General features: G+C 37.4%; 1 protein-coding gene across 1 annotated transcript in view; it reads right to left on the bottom strand.

Annotated features, from left to right (window-relative positions):
- EIF3H (eukaryotic translation initiation factor 3 subunit H) overlaps nt 1–17,501 on the bottom strand; it is an 89,844-nt gene extending 72,343 nt beyond the window's left edge. Inside the window, exon 1 of the mRNA XM_059902013.1 lies at nt 17,336–17,501. Coding sequence (XP_059757996.1) covers nt 17,336–17,467 — 132 coding nt within the window. The 5' untranslated portion in view covers nt 17,468–17,501. The remainder of the gene's footprint in view (nt 1–17,335) is intronic.
- Between the last annotated feature and the right edge of the window lie 4,367 nt (nt 17,502–21,868).

The raw sequence follows: 21,868 nt of genomic DNA, 5'->3' as shown, positions 1-21,868 counted from the left end.
ATAGTTTCACAAAAAGCCAGGCCAAAATAACCTTATTTCCTTTTATAAAGAAAATAGAGGTGAGAAAAAATAATTATTATGTTTAAAAACAAATTAGCATAGTGTAAAAATATCTTATATTGAAACACTGTCTTCACTCTTACCAAAGTGAACTGTAAAGGGATTGGGAGCAATGTAACCAAACAGCATAGCAGCCTCATATGCTTGCCCCAAGAATCAACGCAACTTATACAGCTCCACAGAAGCACAGCGCTCCAAGCAAAAGAAATGATTATCTCACTCCTTCTAGCATCGCTGACCTGTTACAGCCAGTTCTCTATGACAATCAAGAGAAAATTTACCAGTAACAGTATTCAACCGAGCAACGGGAAAAGCACAGCAGTTTAACCATCGGCTAAACACCATCAACATGAATAAGTATACCCCAAAAGGGCTAATTATAAGAGAGAGAGAGTTTAAAACTCTGTGATGAGAACCAGTTCAATGAATTCAGATCTCTCTCCACGCTAGGGACACTCACAAAGAGCACTTTCCAAATAGTGAAGCACTAGAGGATGCGTCTTACTTTGAAAGGCAAACTAAGGACCACAGGTGACAGTTTCAGGAAAGAGTATTTCAATTTTAAAGATGAATTCTCTCTAGCATTTATGGCTGTCCAAAATAGAAGCCTTTAGAAAAGGCCTGGTGATCACTAAAATGATCTTACCAATTAAATAAAATCTGATGAAAGAAAACATTCAGAAAAAAAACAACTTTATCAAAACTAAGCAAACTCATTCTTCACTTTGACATTTTATAGCCTTCCTATTTCCTATATACACATTAAAATCTCAATTCTTTAGTTCAAAAAATAATGTACTAGAATTGCATTACAAACTTCAGAGTAGGCTCATTTAGATGTCAAAAGGAAACTCCTGAGCAGAGGGAACCTACTGACATACAGCCCTCTGATATTCTACCCAAATAACCAAGAACTTACTGTACATAGAAAAATATTCCACATATTATTGGTATTTATAAGTAAGAATCCATGTACTGCTCATGGCCTCCCCTCTTAAATGTCCTCATAAAAATGAAGGGATGCTTTTACTCACCGCATCTTCAACACCCAACACAGGTACTAGCACATAAAAAATACTCAAAATATATTTGCTAAAGGAATGAATGGTAAACATTTATCAATCACTTATGTCAAGCACTCCACCAAGTGCCTCACATGCAGTTACTCATTTAATCCTCACAATCACTCTACAAAGTCAGTAATATTATTTTCCCATTTTACAGAGGAGGAAACAGATAATCTGACAGAGATTTATTAAATCAGGAAAGGGAGATTGACTTCTGACACCAAGGTACGTTTAATTACTTACTTCACAGTAACTGAGTAACTTTAGGCTCCAAATATGTTTTTCATAACAAGGCTGAAACAGAATGCAGGGGCAACAGCTCTGGAAGAAGTCTCTGTAACTAAGTTGTAGACGCAGGGTTTCTGCATGGAGTAAGAAAAGTTCAGTGAAGGATTTACAGGGACCTGCAGCAAAAAGACTGAGGGAATGGTACTGGTGGTCACATTTTTTGTGCCCTGACAACAAGAAGTAGCATGAACAGGAAACTGCCACTGATTGTAAGAATGCGATTCAGCTCTTTATCTTTAGCAGCACTATCCTCACAAGCCACAAGATGGGAACGTTCCACCACACATGTCCTGTTTCAGTCATGCTCACTGGCCTTTCATTTTTCTCTCCCTCCAACCAATCATATGTTTCTGTCCATAAAACAGTGCTGATATACTCTTAATTAATCCTGTTTATTGATGTCATGCTACCTGTCCTGACTCTTGAAAGCAAGGTACATGGAAAGCTTCATAGCTCCCCAAAACAAAAACATACCCCTCTATATTTTGTTTATAAGCATCACAAATGTTCTTAGCGTATCAAAATGACCTGGGGAGCTTTTTTAAATAAATGAAGAGAGGTCTTCACCCCGGCTACATATGACAGCCATCAATATTTTTAAAATACTGATGCCTGAAACCCAATCCCTGAAAATCAGAGTTAGTTAACCTGGGTTGGGGTTCCTATACTGGTTTTTTGGGTTTGGGGTTTTGTGGGCTTTTTTTTTTTTTGGTTTGGGTTTCTATTTTTGTTTTTAGATTCTCCAGGTGATTCTAACATCCTACTTCACTCTAACTTTTAATGAGGTGGTATGGACCAGCCTTCCTTTTTTGTTCTGTTTTTTGTTGTTTTTTTTTAATGAGGTGGGTTTTTTTGTTTTTGTTTTTTTGGCTGTGTTGGGTCTTCGTTGCTGTGCGCAGGCTTTCTGTAGTTGCGGGGAGCAGGGGCTACTCTTTGTTGCAGTGCACGGGCTTCTCATTGAGGTGGCTTCTCTTGTCGCGGAGCGTGGGCTCTAGGCACACGGGCTTAGTAGTTGTGGCGTAAGGGCTCAGTGGTTGTGGTACATGGGCTTAGTTGCTCCGCGGCATGTGGGACCTTCCCAGACGAGGGCTTGAACCCGTGTCCCCTGCACTGGCAGGCGAACTCTCAACCGCTGCGCCACCAGGGAAGTCCTTTTGTTCTAACTTCTCAGGTGATTGCAATGCACTCAACTGGTTAAACCACAAGTTTTCTTTCCTGTTTTACGACTCCCTGTGTTGCTAAAAAGTGAGTACACTGAGAAATACAGACCCAAGAATGAACCTTTTATTTATAAAAGCATAAAGAGAAGCTCAAGCCCTACTTGGAAGGATCCCTACAATAAAAAAATGAGAGGAAAGGTAATGTGAGCAGTTCATCTGAGAAGTATTCACGTGTCTACAGCAGAGTAAAACTTACTCTTTATAGCTTGACCCCATATTTATGACTACTTATGAACTAGTGCCAACCAGGTTCCTTTATCCTATAAATTAGCAGGTAAGTGAAGATTCTTCTACAAATTATGCCTTACGGGACAGAAACAAACTGGCCAGCAGAATCTGAAATTACCATATTCTTCTACACCTCCCTAACATTGTCATATTCTGAGTCTAAATGCTTATTAACCTCCTTGATATGCCCTGCACAGTAAGTACTGCTCTTGGACTAGGTCAGCAGTCTCTAGAACCATCTCCTAGTTTTCTGAAGTTTGCATGTTCTCAGGATGGGCAAATCTTGCCAAACAATCCCAACCTGCAAGACAGTAAACAGACTTCCTGTCTGCTGAAAGTACCCTAGAGGAACCATTTTTTCCTACTATTGTTTACTATTCAGTGCAGACAATTTGAAAAAGCAAAGCAGACTGTTTCTAATCTCTAATGAACAAAATACTATTTCCTTAAGTGTCTGGCATTTAAAAAAAAAAATGAAAACCTAACTTTGCCCAAAAGGCTAAAAGCAACAAAGAATTTAACTTCCAAGACAGAAAGTATTCTCAATACTACAGGATAAAATATGAATAATAATCTAAAATATCTAAATAAATTAATTATACCAGAAGTCAATCAACCTAAACTTCGAGTTAATTAATAAGCATGATGGGTTAAATCTTCCATCCTTCCTGGAAAGGAACACTTAGCAGAATCTCTAATCAAAATCACATCAAAATAAATAAATAAATTAATTAATTAATTAAAATAAAAATAAAAAAATAAAAAATAAAAAAAAAATCACATCAGAAACTTCCAGTTCCATACCAGGGAACAATTTAAATCTGACCAAAATAAAGATTATGCTTTCTGATGAATTGGAGTAATTTTCTATCAAATATGATGTCTACAAAGACCCGTTACTACAGAAAAACTTGGAAGTCCTGCACAGAATCACCAGAATTCTGTTATTTTCAGCTTCTTTCATTCACTCATTAATCCATTCACCCAGATATTTGCTGAGTGACTTCTACAGGCCAGTTATAGCAATGCCAGGCCCTGTGAACATGAAACTAAATCAAATACATAAGGCCTTTACTTTCATGGGGCTTATATTTTAGAACATCAGTTCTCACATATTTTAATCAAAGGGCCCTTTTAACACTCTTAAAAACTACTGTGGGGCTTCCCTGGTGGCGCAGTGGTTGAGAATCTGCCTGCTAATGCAGGGGACACGGGTTCGAGCCCTGGTCTGGGAAGATCCCACATGCCGCGGAGCAACTGGGCCCATGAGCCACAACTACTGAGTCTGCGCGTCTGGAGCCTGTGCTCCGCAACAAGAGAGGCCGCGATAGTGAGAGGCCCGCACACCGCGATGAAGAGTGGCCCCCGCTTGCCGCAACTAGAGAAAGCCCTCGCACAGAAACGAAGACCCAACACAGACAAACATAAATAAATAAAATTAAATTAAATTTTAAAAAAAAAGCATCATGTAATGGCAATTCTATAAATCTGGGTTTAAAAAAAAAAAAAACTACTGTGGACCTCAAAGAACTTTTATATTGATATTTACATATGAAAATTCAAACCAAAAAATGTTCAAAATACCTTATTCACTTAAAACAATAAATGCATCACAAACTAACTTAAATTACATTTTTATGAAAAATAACTACTTTCCAAAACAAAAAACGTAATCAGGATACAAAAATGACATTGTTTCACATTTCTGTAAAACATTTACGTTTTCAAAAATAAATTTTAACCAGGATAGGAGAATGACACTGTTTTATAGTTTTGTAAATCCTATTAATGTCTAGCTTAATAAAAGACAACTGGATTCCCCTATCTGCTTCTGCATTCAGTCTTTTACATAACACATCATGTAGCATCTGAAAACCTCCATTAAACACTCATGAAAGAATGAGGGTAAAAGTGACAAATAATGTTTATAGTTATTATTACGAAAATAGTTTAGATCTCGGACACCCTCTAAAAGAATGTTGGGGATTCTCACAGTTTAAGAACCACTATTCCAGAATGACAATTATTTAACGTGCTTATACATTGTTAAAAGCACCATGAAGAAAATAGAGACATGTGCTGTTAGCTAGGTTGATCTGGAAAAGGCCTCTCTCTGAGATGACCCCTGAGCAGAGAGCTGAAGAACAAGCAGTCAGCCCTACGAAGAGCTGGGTGAAGTGAATATTTGCCAACTATGGGTTTTAAACACTAGTTCAAAAAAATACTAATATTTGCTTTTCATAAAATATACAAGTTGTATTTTAAGGGAACAAAAAGGCCTAAAGAGGGATGAACAGTAGGATGGGAGTAGTAGTACACTTTCATGTTTTTACCAAAAGCTCTGGTATATAAATAATAAACCCAATCTCCTAGCAGACTCAGTTACATCCTAAGATACTACTACATAATTCAAAACTAACAATTTCATATCATTTTTGTTGATGAATTATGAAACAATATGTTAATAAAATCCTTTCAGGAAACGTTTGCCATGGCTTTTATAATCAGCAATATTTCTAATACCACTGTCAAGGTTAATCTTTACCTGGTAAACATACATCTACGAAGTTACCACCCAAAATTCTTCTAATCAAGGTAGCAACTCTAATGAAGTTCAAAGTTAAAAAGTAATTTAAGAACTGAATCTGGAACTTTCAGGCCTTGCAATATACGAATACGAAGTACCTCAACCCCCTCTACTCCTGTGTGCATGGAGAAATGATGAATAAGCTGCATTTCTGAAAAGCTTAACTAGACAGTCAACCAAGCTAGAAGAGAAAACTCACAGACCAGAGCATTAACCCTGTGAGTTAACACAGCAGTATCCAAAGGTACATCAGACCTAGATACAATCCCCAAGGGTAAGGAACTGGTCTGCAGCCCAATCTCTGTCCTGGGTCAGCAGATGGGGTCTTGACTTGTTTGACTCAAGGAAGTGGAAACTAAGACCTTTCCAAAAAGCTAGAGCTCCATGAAAATTGTTGGTGGAAAGAGAGAAAACAGTAATTGCAATATCGTAGAGTTAAATATAAACTTACTACATGATCCAAATTCTTACTCCTCAGAATTTACCCAAGAAGAATAAAAACATATTCACACAAAAATATGTTCACAAATGCTCACAGAAGCACTATTCATAAGAGCCAAAACCTGGAAGCAACCCAAAAGTCTACCAAACACAGGTGGATAAACAACTGCAATAGGCCATCCATTCTATGGAATACTACTCAGCACTAAAAAGGAACAAAGTATCAATACAACAACAGGGAATCTCAAAAACATTATACTGAGTGAAAGAAGTCAACAAAATGCTATGTACTATATGACTTCCTTTATATGGAATTCTAGAAAAGGCGAAACCACAGCTGATAAGTGGTTGCCTTGGGGCCAAGGTGAGGGGGAGGATACCGAGAGCAGAAGGTCACAAATAACTGTATAATTGTGGTTCCCATTATATCATTATTTACAACTACTAAAGTTCATCAAACTGTACATTTAAAATGAGTGGGCTTTATTGTGTATAAATAAATAATACCTTAACTTTAAAAAAACTGTATGTACTTTTAAAATGTCTATATGATGAAGAAACAATTCATATGTACCCACTCCAAATTTTATCCCCAATTTCAGAGTTCAAAGATCCCCTGAAATGCTATAAGGCCCAAGGAACTAGATTAAGAACCACTGCTATATTCTGACATTATTTATATTTTATATGTGTATATATAAACTCAAGTTCAAAATAACTCAAGTTTATAATAAGCCTAAGTAATCAAAAATAAATCAAAATAAATCAAAAACAAATCTGAATTATTTTAGAAGTCAAAGTATAACATTCAGAATTTTTCTTTTAAAGTACTTTAGAATTTAATCAGATTAATTAGGTAATTAATAGACAATTTCAGTTACCTAGAAAAATCTGTTTATGTAAAACTAATTCACCAGAAATTGGATGTTTACATGTTTACAAACAAACACACACCCCCAAAAAAAAGACATGGCTAAAAAAAGAATCCACACTACCCAAAATTCTACATTAACAAGTATACTTCTCCAAGTCTATAAACCCTAAAAGCAAACATTCAAACCTGAAGGTCACAAATGAACTTGAAGAGATCTAAGAACCTCTTAAAATCAAATGCAATATTTTGTGTCTACATACTTAAGGGCATTTTCTTGGAAAAAAGGTCCATGGCATTTGCCAGATTCCCAGAGGCCCATGACACACAAAGGGTTAGAAAGAGTTTTAAAAAGTACTAATAAAAATGTATTACATACGTGCAGTTATGCATTTATGTTTGTATGAACAAGAATGGTGTGGAAGGACATACCTTTTCTTCTATAAATCTTTGTATTATTTACTTAGTCTTAATAAGCATGTATTTGCTTTTAATTCAAAAAACATCAAATAAAGAAAAAATTAAGGGAAATTATTTTAAAATACAGCAATCACTGCAATTTACTGTATGGAGTTGCACAAAGAAGAACAAACTAATTTAAATTCCTTTTTTGACAGTGCTCCTGAGTTGACAGAATGGTGTGGACATACTATATCTTGATTTTAGCATGTTCTTTGGGGTACATTAAAAAAAAATATGGACTGAATGAAGCATGGTTAAGTGGCTCTGAAAGGAAAAGAAAAAGAAAAAATCCACACACTATAAGCCTGAGCACCTCCTGACTTTAAATTCTAATCTCTTGTTGATACGGTCACTCTTCAACTCAATTCACAGATGTCGCTGCACACATACAAAAATTACCAGAAAATATGCATATGTACACACCATTAAGGTGAAAGAGGTAACTTCTAGATACATAGACTGGTTTTCAACAAGCAGAGAGATCTGTTTAAGAGAAGCCTAACCTAAGCCAATTATAAATCAGCAAAATATCAATTCAAACTTTGTGCAAACTTATGGCAATAAATCTTCACCAGGAAAAGCAGCAGGTTTCCCACTGTCTCTGTACTACACATAAAAAGGATCTGTTGAAAGCCCAGTTTAAATGATTTGGGACCTAAGTAGTTCCAAATTGTTAGAACTATACCATCTATCATTTTTAACCTTCTTTTATAAAGCTGAGCTCGTAAGGACTGCTCTGAGGTTGCAACCTGCACTGTGCACCTAGGGAAAACAAACACTGAATCTATTTGTTCATCTTGTTAGAGTTCACAGATAAGAAATGTTGACATTATTAAAATGTTTTACCATTAAACCTGATAATAAAAAAAGTAAAATTAGTGGTATTTAGTGACCACAATATTATTTTAGGTAGGTTCTACTAAATATTATTAGACTCTGGTTATAGGAAGATGCTATTATCTAAAATAGGCATAAAAATCATTTATAACAGTACTTCTCAAACTACAAGCAGCAAAGAACTCATTTTCCTCCCACCCACCACAGACCAATATTTTAGTCAAAGAATAAAAATTACTTACTAGAAAGTGAAAACATATTTTTAAAGACATAGAGAACACAAGCCCAGAGGTCACACGCTTGGCTACAAAGCAATATTAAACTGCTGTCAAAGTTTCTAAAGACTCAGTCTGAATCCCGTGCTTGTCTCAGGCAGACCAATAACAGTTCACACTTAATCAGCACTGGTTTATAGAACCTGTAACGTTAGGCAGGTACCGTTCTCTCCTAACTCCAGGAGTGGAACATGGAGAGTTTATAATCAAACACTTCCTAATTTATGTCACTGATAACGAAGTCTCTCAAAATATAACATTATCTCAATAGATGTGAACTCTAAACTGTGTAGCTATCAAACCCATAGCTTCCCCCCAACCCCCACTTGCTACAGGAGAGGACAGGCACTTGCTGGGCTCAGACCACTATTCTCTTAGTTTTGATTCTATTCTGAACTCTGTATTTTTAAGAAGGGTAAAAACAAACTCATTCCAGCAGCAGAACTCCACTTTGAATCACATGCTCTGTAAGACAGAGGTAAGACAGTAAATCATGTATCGAATGAGTGAGCCCAGCTGAAGCCCCAACATGCAAACCTTGATTTGCTGTCTTCCATTTGTTGTCTAGTACACAGTAACTCTAGAATTAATCTTTATTTTTGTGGAAAAAAAATAATGTTCAAGTGAGAGAGAAAACTTTAGTAAAAGCTTAAAATTAATTCTTACAAGTACACACAAATGTGAACCTCTGGTCTGTACAAACAGGAAAACCATATAGCATAGTTTAGTCTGGGCACTAGAATTCAAAATTAAGCTTGAGCGCCAGCTTAAGCAGGTTACCTTACCACCTATCTCCTATGGAGATAAATCAGTCAGTACCTATTCTCACAGCATAGTTAACAAGGATTAAAAAATAACCCACCCAAAGTACCTATCACACTGTGCCTAGTAAAGCCTCAATAAACGTTAGCTACTATTACAACTACTATTTTACAATAAATATTTTACCTAATCTCTTTCATTCATCCATCCATCTATCCCACAAAAATTTAGTGAGTGACTAGACTATGCCAGATACCCTCATGGCACTTACCCTTGTCTCCTCAGAATGTTCAGAGTCTATTCCTCAGAGATTTTTCTCAGTCTTATAAGATATAAATATGACTTATTAAAAATCAGCCACCTAACGCCAAATTTCCATTTTTGTTAAGACTTATCAGGCATCTGTACCTAGAGCTATCTCTTATAACAACCAGTACCACAGGGTTTCAGGACAAGATATTTTTAATCTGCATTAAAAAGTCAAGAGTGTGAGTAAATTGATTAACTGATTTATTCAAAATATTGTGTATATGTGTATGGATGGATGGATGTAAGTTTCCTTAAAAACATCATTATCCTTGCTAAAAATAAAGACTAGATCCACTACAAGAGTTTCTTAAAAGTCTGAAATAAAAAGGTAAAGCCCAAACTGCACCAGTTGCTAGCCAGACAGAAGAGGTCAGACAGGATGCATGATTCCTAGCTGGCTTTATTCCATTTTTGTAGATTCTGGGAAGTAAGGTCCACAGCCTGAACTTCTCACATCAATCACCGTCAAAGAACAGCTATTACTGTAGAAGAATTTTAGTCTCAAAGAACCTGTAATGCCACAGACTCTCCCCTTAGCATATTCTGTAAAGTCAATATCTAGACTTTCATTTAATTCTGGCTTCTCTCACTGACTGATCTGTGAACTTGGCAGTTTTCTTATTTGCTTAAGCCTGGATCATTTTTTCTAACACTGAACAAAGAAGGTAGTTACTGCCAAAATGTAAATTCAAAAAACAGAAAGCAGCATTAGTCTTAAATTTAACACATTTTATGGCTCAAGTGGGATGGGGTTCCATTTCATAACTGGCTGAGTCAAATAATAAATAGGATTTCAATCACTGCTGTTAAGTTTTGATGTGAAAGAAATTCAAGTAACTTCAATAAAAAAAAAAAAAAAGATATTTTGCTCCTGACACATATGGGATTAGTTACAATGTTCCAATACACTTAACCAATATTGCTTCTATAATATTGCAGTTGAAAGACCGTATTTCATAATTATTCTCTTGAATCTAATGCTCACTGATGGTCCACAGTTTTAAAGTTAAATCAACTATTAATTGTTGGGGAAAGGGGAAGAAGGACAATGCAGCCTCAAGAAATTCAACAGAATAGCTCTGCTCTCATCATAAAAATTAGTCATCAGAAAGGACAATGATGCAATCAAACATATAAATGTATAATTTCAATTAAATGTTAACTGAAAAGGATATTTAACTTATAATATTAAATTTTTACTTTACCAACTCAATATACATAACCAATAAGCAAATTTTCCCACATATAGCTAGAAGATAATTTTCCTAAAGTAAAAGGCTTAGCTGGAACAAAATTCATTTCCCCTCTAACACAAAACAAACAAAATTTCAAAGCTGTTATGAGCTGTCTGCTTCCCAACACAGTTTAAGTTTATTATATTCAGCAACATGAACCACTGCTTAATTAGAAGGTCTTAAGGTGATTTTTAGGTGCTTCGATTACAGTTTGTTTCTGCTTCCTTAACAGGAGGCAATACTTGCCAAAATAGGTCCAGAAGGAAACATTCAAAAAGAGTAACTATGACTGCCCCTGAGAAGAGGGTGGTTGAAGATAGCAATTAAAGTGACAGTTTCTTTTCACTACCTACTCTTTTTTGCGTTTTGATTTGTGTACCATGCGTACCCAGAGAAATGGCTGTGTTTAATTAAACAGGTTTAATAAATTAAAAGCACTTGAACTTTCCAGCATAAAAACTATACCACAATAATCCCAGGAGGAGGTGATTATTCACCTTCTTTATCCTCAAGAGGTCCTTCAGAACAAAACTGAAGGTTATGCATTTCTGTACAAAATCTAAAATGGGTTTTCTTCTACCCAAAAGAAAAAGATGTTGGTTTTGTTTTAAAGGCTACCCTTAAACCAAACTTGAAAACAGTATATCTACAAGCTCTCATTTGCAGGCTACAAACAAAAGGTAAAGAGGATCTTAAAAGTCAGGCTGTAAAGTTTGATTTCATTTTGTGTAATGAGAATTTTTCCAAGGAGTTTCTGCATTCTAGGACCACAGCTACTAAGTAAGTGACTTTAAGAGAATCCAAGGGAAATCCTAAGGAACAATCAAAGATAATACCAGAAGACTGGGTGACTTGGGCAGATCTGTGAGTGTTATCACTATCAGACAGGAAATGTTTACTGAATTGATGAATCACTGTAACAAGCATACTAACAGGCATACTTAATTTTAAAAATAAAGGCTAAGATTTTTAGAAACCATAACTTTCAGATGGCAATGGTATCAAGAAACAGCACTCTATACTCTGTAAGTGGGAAAGCACACTGAACTATACAACTGTTCTGGAGAGCAGTTTGACAACACGCTTAATATGCTTAAAAATGTGCACAACCACCTTTAACCCATTAACTTCAACTATAGATATTTATTAAAGCATTGGAGAAACGCTAGAAGAGAAAATTCCGAACTCTTAATAGTGTACCCACCCTCAAGTTATGAGCTTATAAACTAATTTCCTTTGTGTTTTTTATATTTCTCCAAAGTTTTCTTACTATGAATGTATACCACTTTTTGTTTTCTAAAACATCCAATTTTAGCACATTACTGCTATCCCATAGATAAACATTTGCTACTTATATCATATGAAACTAGTTGGGGACAGGGATAGAAGGTAAAGGTATTGAGAAAAAAAAATGTTTTGTATTAATCATCAAGATACAATGAATACCTGTGGCATTTAGGTACTATTTGGGAGGAAAATAAATCCTTAAAATTTTATGCTAAAATACAGTTGATATGCAGACTCAACGAGTAAAAAAGTTTTATATTTTGAGTAAGTTAATACTGAGTTACCACTATTTTGCTAAATCCATTTTTTTTTTTCTTGTATGCTTGGGCTTGGTACCAACATCAATAAAACTCCAGAATACGGCTCTGGTATATACCAGTACGCACTTCAGCCCTTCAGTTTTGATGAAACAAGTACAGTTTGTCATCAAATAGATGGATATGTAAATTATACTATACTTTGCTATCAAGTCTAATCTTTACAGGAGATAACCATTTTATAGAACAATCTTCTACAAACAGTAGTTTGCAGGGGGAAAAGATAAAGTTATTTTCTCTTTAAGTATATTTTCCCATATCCTGCCAAATGAAATAATATCCAAGTACCGTAATTTAAATATTTTACAAAAACAAAATTATGAACTAATTTCCCAGAGAAAAGCAAATGCGACCAAGTTTTTATGTAGTGCTGAAATCAGGAACTTTTATCTAAAAAAACATCTATAGGAGACTTGGTAAAGTAAAAGTGAGAGTATCCGACCACAAAAATAAGAACTGGCAAACACCCTCTTCAAAGCCTAATGATTTATAGAGGCTTTTCTCCCCAATATTGGTACTAAAGGCCCAGAAAAAGGTTGCCAAGGCTTAAAATATCTGGATAAACTTATGAAATCCTGGATAATAAGATAAGAACTTCTAATTATACAGGAGCTAGTTGAAGCCAAAGGTGACAAGAAAGCAAAAGATAAAAAACCAGTAATCTGATGTAAAAGACTTACTGTGCCCACACCTTTTAATGTCGAAGCAGGCATTTGCGAAGTGATACATGCCATTTCATCTCGACTGCAACAACTACAGTTTAAATTTCTCATTACATTCCATTTACTTGGTCAGGCATCCAGTTTGGAATCCCACTGTAACTAATACCAACTATTAAAATCAATCCCAGCTACTAAAACTGTTATTGACAATGATTAAACATCAGTAGGAAATTTTATATGTTAAGCTTTTATTTATTACAGTAGGAAGGCCATGCCTTATCCTCACATTAAAGCAGAAGAAACTAAGGTCCAGAAATGCTATTTATTAAATCATCTCCATGTGAAATACCATGTATGCTAAGCTCCTTCAATCATCCCCACAAAGCTACAAGGAACAACACTAACATAGCTCGTCACCAGTGGTGTATATGCCATAAACACAGGAAGCAAGCACTGTCATGAAGTTTTTTTAAAAAAGGAAATGGATTTCAACAAGCTTTCTCGCCTTAAGGGAAAGAAACAATGCCCAGGATGTCTGCAGGGTTATCCAAACCTTGGAAGCAACCTGAGATGAAAAAGTCAGATGGACTTAGGTTTGCCTACCTAAGGCAGGTAAACTACCTTACTTAGGGATGCCTACTAGTACTCCTCCTGACTCTCCTTAATATACAGTAAACCTTTCATTCACAGCATATGATTACACGCCAAGATGAGCAACACAAGCTGTCACCACAAGAAGTTCAGAGAAAGGAAGAGACTGATGTGGCCCAGAGCAGTACTACTCAACCATTAATATGCTATAAATTACCTGCAACAGTAGATCAGGAAAAATTCTGAAATACTGTATTTCTGCATTTCTAACAAGCTACCAGGCGAGGCCAATTCTGCTTGTCTTGCTGGTCCTTGGACCATACTTTGAGTATCAGAAGTATAATGTACATAAGAAAGGTAAGATTCAGCCTGGTTTGGGGGGAACAAGGTGGGTTTTACATGAAAAGTCCAATAGGAAGAATTACCTTGATCTTCTCTAGGAACAATGAGACCACTTGACTACAATGAAGACTCACTCATCCATTCTACAAGGATATACTGAGCACTGACTCTGCACAATGTACAACTAAAGACACACTGACAAGCCTACTGAAATGCACAATTAAGATTATTGAGAGATATCATTTCACACAACGAAAACAAGCCATCTAACTGTCCATTAACATTTAGATGAGGAAAATTATGTTCTAGTCATACAATGAAATGCTATATAGTAATGAAAATGAATGAATTATAGCTCCTCACTCTAGAACAGAATAATCTCAAAATCATGGTATGAGATACGCATACATATGATTCAAGACACAGGTGAACATATACTATGATTTAATTAGTATTTCATTTTTTATTAATATAAACAGAACAAACTAAACAAACTGGGAATACTCTGTGTGGCAAAGCTATAGAGAAAACTAAGAAATCACTGAAACAAAGCTCACAAGAGTGATTATAGGTTTCAAAGAAGGGATGGGAGAAAAGGATGAAACAGGGGAAGGGGCTTCAAAGATACTCATAATGTTCTATTTCTCAAGTTAAATGCCAGGTAAGTGGATGTTTACTTTGTGATTATTTAAATTATGTACTACAGACACTATTTTGCATGTATAATATATCCTGATTTTTTTTTTTTTTTTACAGTTCTTTGATAATGTTATCAATGACCTTTTTAAAAACTAAGTCAGGGACTTGGTGATGGCAGATTCTAGTAGCAGTGAGTTAAAAAAAGAATGGAAGACCACGAATATAGACAAATTCTTTAACCACTGACTTCAAGGAAAAAAGTGGGGACTAAAAATGAACACAAAGTACTAAGCAAAAGGAGACAGGGCTGAACATTTTAATATGGGAAAGTCTGACAATGGTCACATTAAGAGAAAGGTAACATTAAAGATACAGAAAAAATTGATGAAACAGGACTAAAGCTTAGAAAGGAAAGGCTCAAGAAAAAAAGAAGAAAAATTGGCCTTGGCCATTACCAAGACACTGGAAACAAATGTGATTAAACATGAGGCTAACCAAATTTGTCCTGTGTGGCTGGAGTGAACCGTTCCTACGTAGAAGCTTGGAAACAGTAGCAAATAAATGTGAACACAAAAGCAAGGACAACATCTTGGTGGGCCTTGAATTCATTGCAAAGTCACTAAAAACATTTCAAGGGACTTCCCTGGCAGTCCAGTGGTTAAGACTCTGAGCTCCCACTGCAGGGGGCACAGGTTCAATCCCTGGTCGGGGGAACTAAGATCCCACATGCTGTGCAACACGGCCAGGAGGGAAAAAAAAAAAAACATTTCAAGAGGAAAGTTAACAAGGTCTGAACGTTCACATTAAGTGAATGTTTTAATAAAAGTATGCAGGCTAAGAAAACAAGTCAAGATGCCATTAATATAATCTTTATAAAAGAAGATATCGGGACATGAAACAGGAGCAGTACAAAATTCATCAGTTTATCCTATCTATGTCAATTAACCTGTTCAGTTTTGGGAACAGGTGAAAAACCATAATCCCTGCCTGCCCTCAGTAGCTTACATTCTAGTGGGGGAGACAAACAAGAAAGCAAACAAGACAATTACAGGCAGTAGAAAATACTACGAAGGAAATAAAGGTGATGTATGAAGAGTGATGGGGATGGGGCTATTTTTTACCGGGTTGTTAGGCAAGGCCTTTCTTGAGATGCTGACATTTAAGCCAATACCTAAAGGCTCAAAAGAAGCCACGGAGCTTGGGGCTTCCCTGGTGGCGCAGTGGTTGAGAATCTGCCTGCCAATGCAGGGGACACGGGTTCGAGCCCTGGTCTGGGAAGACCCCACATGCCGCGGAGCAGCTGGGCCCGTGAGCCACAACTACTGAGCCTGCGCATCTGGAGCCTGTGCTCCGCAACACGAGAGGCCGCGATAGTGAGAGGCCCGCGCACCGCGATGAAGAGTGGCCCCCACTTGCTGCAACTGGAGAAAGCCCTCGCACAGAAACGAAGACCCAACACAGCAAAAATAAATAAATAAATAAATAAATAAATAAATAAATAAATAAAAAAGAAGCCACGGAGAAGGAAAAATATTTGAGAGAGTATTTCAGGCCGAGAAAACAAAACTCTGAAAGCTCATTGTGACTGAAGCCTAGAAGAAAGTATGAGGTGAGTTTGAAGAAAGAAACAAGAGTAGCAGGGCCCTGAAGTCTGTATAAGAAGTCTGTACTTTATTGTAAGTAGATGTGGTTGGAGGCATAGAGATGAGAAGCAGATGAATTTGATATATTTTGAAGGTGAAACAAACAGAATTTGCTGAGGGACTGTATGCTGAGGATATAAAAAAGAACATGCATACATTAATCCCTAGGTTTTGACTTTTTCAAATGGAGAGATAGTAGTTCCATTTATTAAGATGGGAGAGACTGAGGTAAGATTAATGAGTGGGAGAGAAGAAGGAGAGGGAGAGTCAATAATTTTATTTTGGACACGTTAAGCTTGAAGTATCTATGAGATATCCAAACAGTGATAGCAAGCAGGCAGTTGGATATATGAGTGGCATTCAAGAACCAAGTCTGGCAAGAAATATAAATCTAGGAGTTATCAAAATACAAATAATATTTAAAGCTTTGAAAAGGGGCCTTAAAGAAAGTCTACCACTGTAACTTCTACAAATCATAACAGCAGCAGCTAAAATTAAATGGTAACACGTTTTGTCATTTAATTTACCAAGCACAAAGAGATTAAGTAACATGCCCAATGTCATTCAGGTAATTTTAGAGCTGGATTCCAACCCAAGCAGTCTGACTCCAGAGTTGTGCTTTCATCTACTTTGTCAAGCAGAGACCAGGTGGAAGGAAGCCTAAACCCAAATCCTGAGGCACTCCAATGTTCACAGATAGGGAAAGGAGAAGCCAACATAAAAGTTATTTATTCCAACTACGCGGTGTCAGGTAAGCGCTGAACCACAGGCTCAAAAGTGGCTACAAAGTAAATCTCCACTTGTGAAGTTACAGATGTCAGATCCCAGCAGGGAAGCAATAAAGTTTACTCTCCCCTTCCAAAAGCCCTAGAGTCCTAGATCCTTTTCGACACCTCCGTCACCTACTTGTCTCCCAGAAGAGTCATTCTCCAAATAACCCTCTCCCAGGCATCTCAAAACAAGACCCCAAGAATCTGTCACACACACACCCTAGCCTAGGTCCCCTTTCTCAGCCCTCACCTCCCCCATCAGATGGCAGAGAAGGCGGCCGCGTCTCCCGAGCAGAAAGTGAAGACAAAGAAAGGTTTTAGGGAAAAACCTTGGCCCAGCCTCAGCAAGCCCAGAGGGGAGGCTGCCGGGAAGCACGTCTGGCGGAACCGGGCTGGGAACTGAGCTCCCCACGTGGGCCTGGGGAGACGGAACCCCACTCACCAAGCCATCTATCTGCACTTGCTTCACGGCTGAATCTCCGGACCCCCCTTTGCCTTTGCCTTTCCCTGCAGCGCCGGTGGTGGAGCTGGAAGAGGTGGCAGCAGAGCCGGTGCCTTCTTTGCGGGACGCCATCTTTCCAGCCGGACAGGAAAAGAGAGAAACGTGAGTAACCGGAAGCGGAAGTACAAGCTTCACGTAACGTCAGACGCAGTCTGGCGTTCGAGAGGCGGAGCTCTTAGGAAAGGCCGGGGGAGGCCCCGCCTCCTTCCTCACGTCCAGTCACCTTCTTCGGCAATAGAATTCTCTGCACATGCGCGTTGTGCGTTTGCGACTTACGGAAAGCTTTCAGAAAGGCAAAAATGGACTTTTTTTTTTAGCTGTGTTGGGTTTTCGTTTCTGTGCGAGGGCTTTCTCTAGTTGCGGCAAGCGGGGGCCACTCTTCATTGCGGTGCGCGGGCCTCTCACTATCGCGGCCTCTCTTGTTGCGGAGCACAGGCTCCAGACGCGCAGGCTCAGTAGTTGTGGCTCGCGGGCCCAGTTGCTCCGCGGCATGTGGGATCCTCCCAGACCAGGGCTCGAACCCGTGTCCCCTGCATTGGCAGGCAGATTCTCAACCACTGCGCCACCAGGGAAGCCCCAAAAATGGACTTTTTAAAATGTTTTGCACTTTATGTTTAGTCCGTCTCCACAAGGCAGTTGATCATAACTGTATTATAGCTCGCATTTATGTAGCGTCCCATTCGTAAAAAATGCTTTCACTTCTAATTTCTTAAATTAATCCCCATTTCCAATCTTGGAAACTATGAAGAGCTATACAAACTCCCGTGTTAGGAAATTGAGACGTGATTTGTCTAACGTCATTCTGTTAATTAGTGGTGAGCCATGTTGCAGTTTGTTTAAAATTTCTTTGCAATTTTTGTCCTTTTAAATATCCCACTAAGATTTTCCAGTCATGTATGCTAAACACACTGCATGGGTTCTTGTAATCTGAACAAAGACAGTGTATGTGGGCCCTCTGCATGAAATAGCCCAGAGCCAAAAGATACAAATACAGAGAGAGAGAAAGAGAGCGAGAATGAAGTAGAATTTTAAATAGGAAATCAATATGATCACCCTAACTAGAAAGGGTCTAGAAGCAATGACATTCCTTCACTTGGATTCCTAGTTTCCTTCCTATCTCACTGACTGATCCTTTCTTCTCAGTCACCATTGCTGATTTCTTTACCCTTCCCTAATTTTAAAATTAAAATTAAATTTTAATTTATTTTAATTAATTTAATTTAAGAACAGCAGCAGTGTTCAGTCCTTGTACATCTTCATTCCCTTATCTTTACTCCCTATCTCAAGGCTCATCATGCAATGCTGATGATTCCCAAATTTATATTTCCCCAGACCTCTCCACTGAACTCCACACCAGCATATCCATCTGTCTATTCAACATCTCCACTTAAATGTCCCACAAGCACCTCCAACTTAACCTTTCAAAAATTGAGCTCCAAATACCACCTCCCCTCGAAAAAAATGTTCTTCCCACAGTCTTCCCCCTGTCATTTGATGACAGTGTTATTCTTCTAGTTGATAAGAACAAAGCCCTTGGGGCCATCTTTGACTCCTCTGTTTCCTTCACACCCTACCCCTGATTCATTGGAAACTTCTGTAGGCTCCATATTAAAAATGTATTCAAAATCCAGACTTCTTTTGGGAAGATGAAGTAGAAATATTTTTTCCTATTCCTCCCTATAAGTACAACAAAATCCCAGGCTATTATATATAAAAGAAACATAAGAAGACTCTGCAAGGTGAAGAGAAGGAGAAAGACTGGTTAGGGACATGGGGACCCAAGGAGCAACACAGTGGTGATTTCCCAGTTTCTATTTGCCACATATATCCCAGACTTGGAGCTGAAATCCAGTCACCTGAAAATATCAACAGGCACAGATTTAAAAACTCCAACAAAAGTCTGTTCTCTGCACACTGCCAGTAGAGACCATGTGGGGAGCTTGAACTTTCACCCCCACCAGGCAGTAATAAGGCACCCACTCCATCCCCCAATGGAGTGATGTCAAAGAAGGCCTAGTGGAGACTAAGGATTTCACCACAGCTGGTAATGAGGCCACCCACTCCTAATGCCAGTGAAGGAAACAAGAAGAGCAGTAATGAAGCATTACTACCCCTCCCATCCAGGAGGTATAAGTTCACGTGTAGTGGGAGCTGGAACTCCCATCCTCCAGCAGTAGCAAGGAACTAGTCCTACCCCCAAGGGAATCAATGGAGGCTGAACGTGAAACTTCTATTTGTACCCTCCTAGGGCAGTGATAAGAAGGACTCCGTCCTCCTTCCATTGCCAGAGCTGTGTCAGAGGAAACCAGCTAAAACATATGTCTCAAGATCCATTGTTCTGCACAAATAACAAATGTTGGCGAGAATGTGGAGAAAAGGGAACCCGCACACACTGTTGGTGGGAATGTAAATTGGTGCAGCCACTGTGGAAAACAGTATGAAGACTTCTCAAAAAACTAAAAATAGAGCTACCATATGATGCAGCAATTCCACTCCTGGGTATATACCCGAAAAAAACAAAAACACTAATTCAAAAAGATACATGCAACCCAATGTTCACAGCAGCATTATTTACAACTGCCAAGATATGGAAGCAGCCTAAGTGTCCAAGAACAGATGACTGGATAAGGAAGAGTGGTATGTATGTATAATGGAGTACTACTTGACCATAAAAAAGAGTGAAATTTTGCCATTTGCAGCAAAATGGATGGACTTGGAGGGCAAATGGTTACCAGTGTGGAGAGGGAAGGGGAAAGGAGCAATAGGGGTGGGGGAATTAGAGGTACAAACTATTAGTTATTAAATAAGCTACAATGATATATTGTACAACATGGGGAATACAGCTAATATTTTATAATACTATATATGGAGTAAAGCCTTTAAAAATTGTGAATCACTATATACCTGTAACCTATATAATATTGTACAGCAACTATACTTCAACTTTTTTAAAGTTTAAAAAATAAAAAAAGAAGATCCAGAGTTCTGTAACAAAATACCCAAAAGTCTATGTCTCAATTAAAAAAAATCACTCATCATCACATCAAGAACCAGGAAGATCTCAAACTGAATGAAAAAGACAAATAGATGCCAGCACTGGAATTACAGAGATGTTAGAATTATCCAACAAGGATTTTAAAGTAGTCACCATATAATGTTTCAACAAACAATTACGAACACACTTGAAACAAATGAAAAGTGTCAGAAAAGAAATTCAAAGTCTCAGCCAAGATATAAAAGATATAAATAAGAATGAAACATAAATTTAGAACTTAAAAAATACAATAACCAAAAATAAAAAAACTCAATGGATGGGCTTAACAGCAGAAAAGAAAGGACAATGGAAAAAATCAGAGGACTGGAGATAGAATGATAAAAATCACCCAGTCTGTACATAACAGAATATAAAATGGTACAGCCACTGTGAGAAAGAGTACGGCAGTTCCTTGAACAATTATCATAGAATTACCAATTTCACTTCTAGGAATACACCCAAAAGTATTGAAAGCAAGGACTCAGACAGATATTTGTACACCAGTGTCATAGCAGCATTATTCATAATAGCCAAAAGGTGGAAGCAACTCAAATGTTCTTCAACAGATGAATGAATAAATAAAATGTGGTATTTACCTACAAGGGTATATAATTCAGCCTTAAAAAGAAATGAAAGTCAGAGACATGCTGAACCTTTTCAACAAGGATGAACCCTGAAAACAGTATGCTAAATGAAATAAGCCAGACACAAAAGAACAAATATTGTATGATTCCATTTATATCAGGCACCTAGAATAGTGAAATCTGTAGAGAAAAAAAGTAGAATAGCAATTACCAGGACTTGGAAAGAGGGAGGAATAGGGTTTTACTGTTTAATGGATGCAGGGTTTCAATTTGGGATAATGGAACAGTTCTGGAGATGGACAGTGGTAATTGTTGCACAACAATGTGAACATACTTAATGGCACTGAATTGTTCACTCAAAAAAGAGTTTTAAATATAAATTTTTATGTTATGTATATTTTACCACAACTTAAAAAAAGGAGACTGGAACAAAAAATGAACAGAGACTCAGAGGTCTTTGGAACTATAAAAAATACATATCTAACAATCCTGTCATTGACGTCTCACAAAGACAAAAGAAAGGGAGCAGGGGTTAAAAGGTATTCGAAGAAATAATGAATAAAAACTTCCCAAATAGGGGAAAAGTCATAACCTACAGTTTCAAGAAGCTTGAGTGAATGCCAAACAGGATACATCCAAAGAGATTCACACCAAGACATATTACAGTCAAACTTCTGAAAACCAAAGAAAAATCTTGAAAGCAAAAAAAAAAAAAAAAAAAAAAAAGCACCTTATATTGATATAAGAGAAAAACAATTAGATTAGAGTGGATTTCTCATCAGAAACCACAGAGACCAGAGGAAGTTGCATAATATTTTCAAACTGGTAAAAGAAAGAATTGCCAACCCAGAAACC

This window comes from Balaenoptera ricei, chromosome 17, assembly GCF_028023285.1.
Source record: "Balaenoptera ricei isolate mBalRic1 chromosome 17, mBalRic1.hap2, whole genome shotgun sequence".
NCBI classification, from domain to species: domain Eukaryota; kingdom Metazoa; phylum Chordata; class Mammalia; order Artiodactyla; family Balaenopteridae; genus Balaenoptera; species Balaenoptera ricei.
The sequence above is the reverse complement of the archived record's forward strand: the minus strand, read 5'-3'. Positions and strand labels throughout refer to the sequence as shown.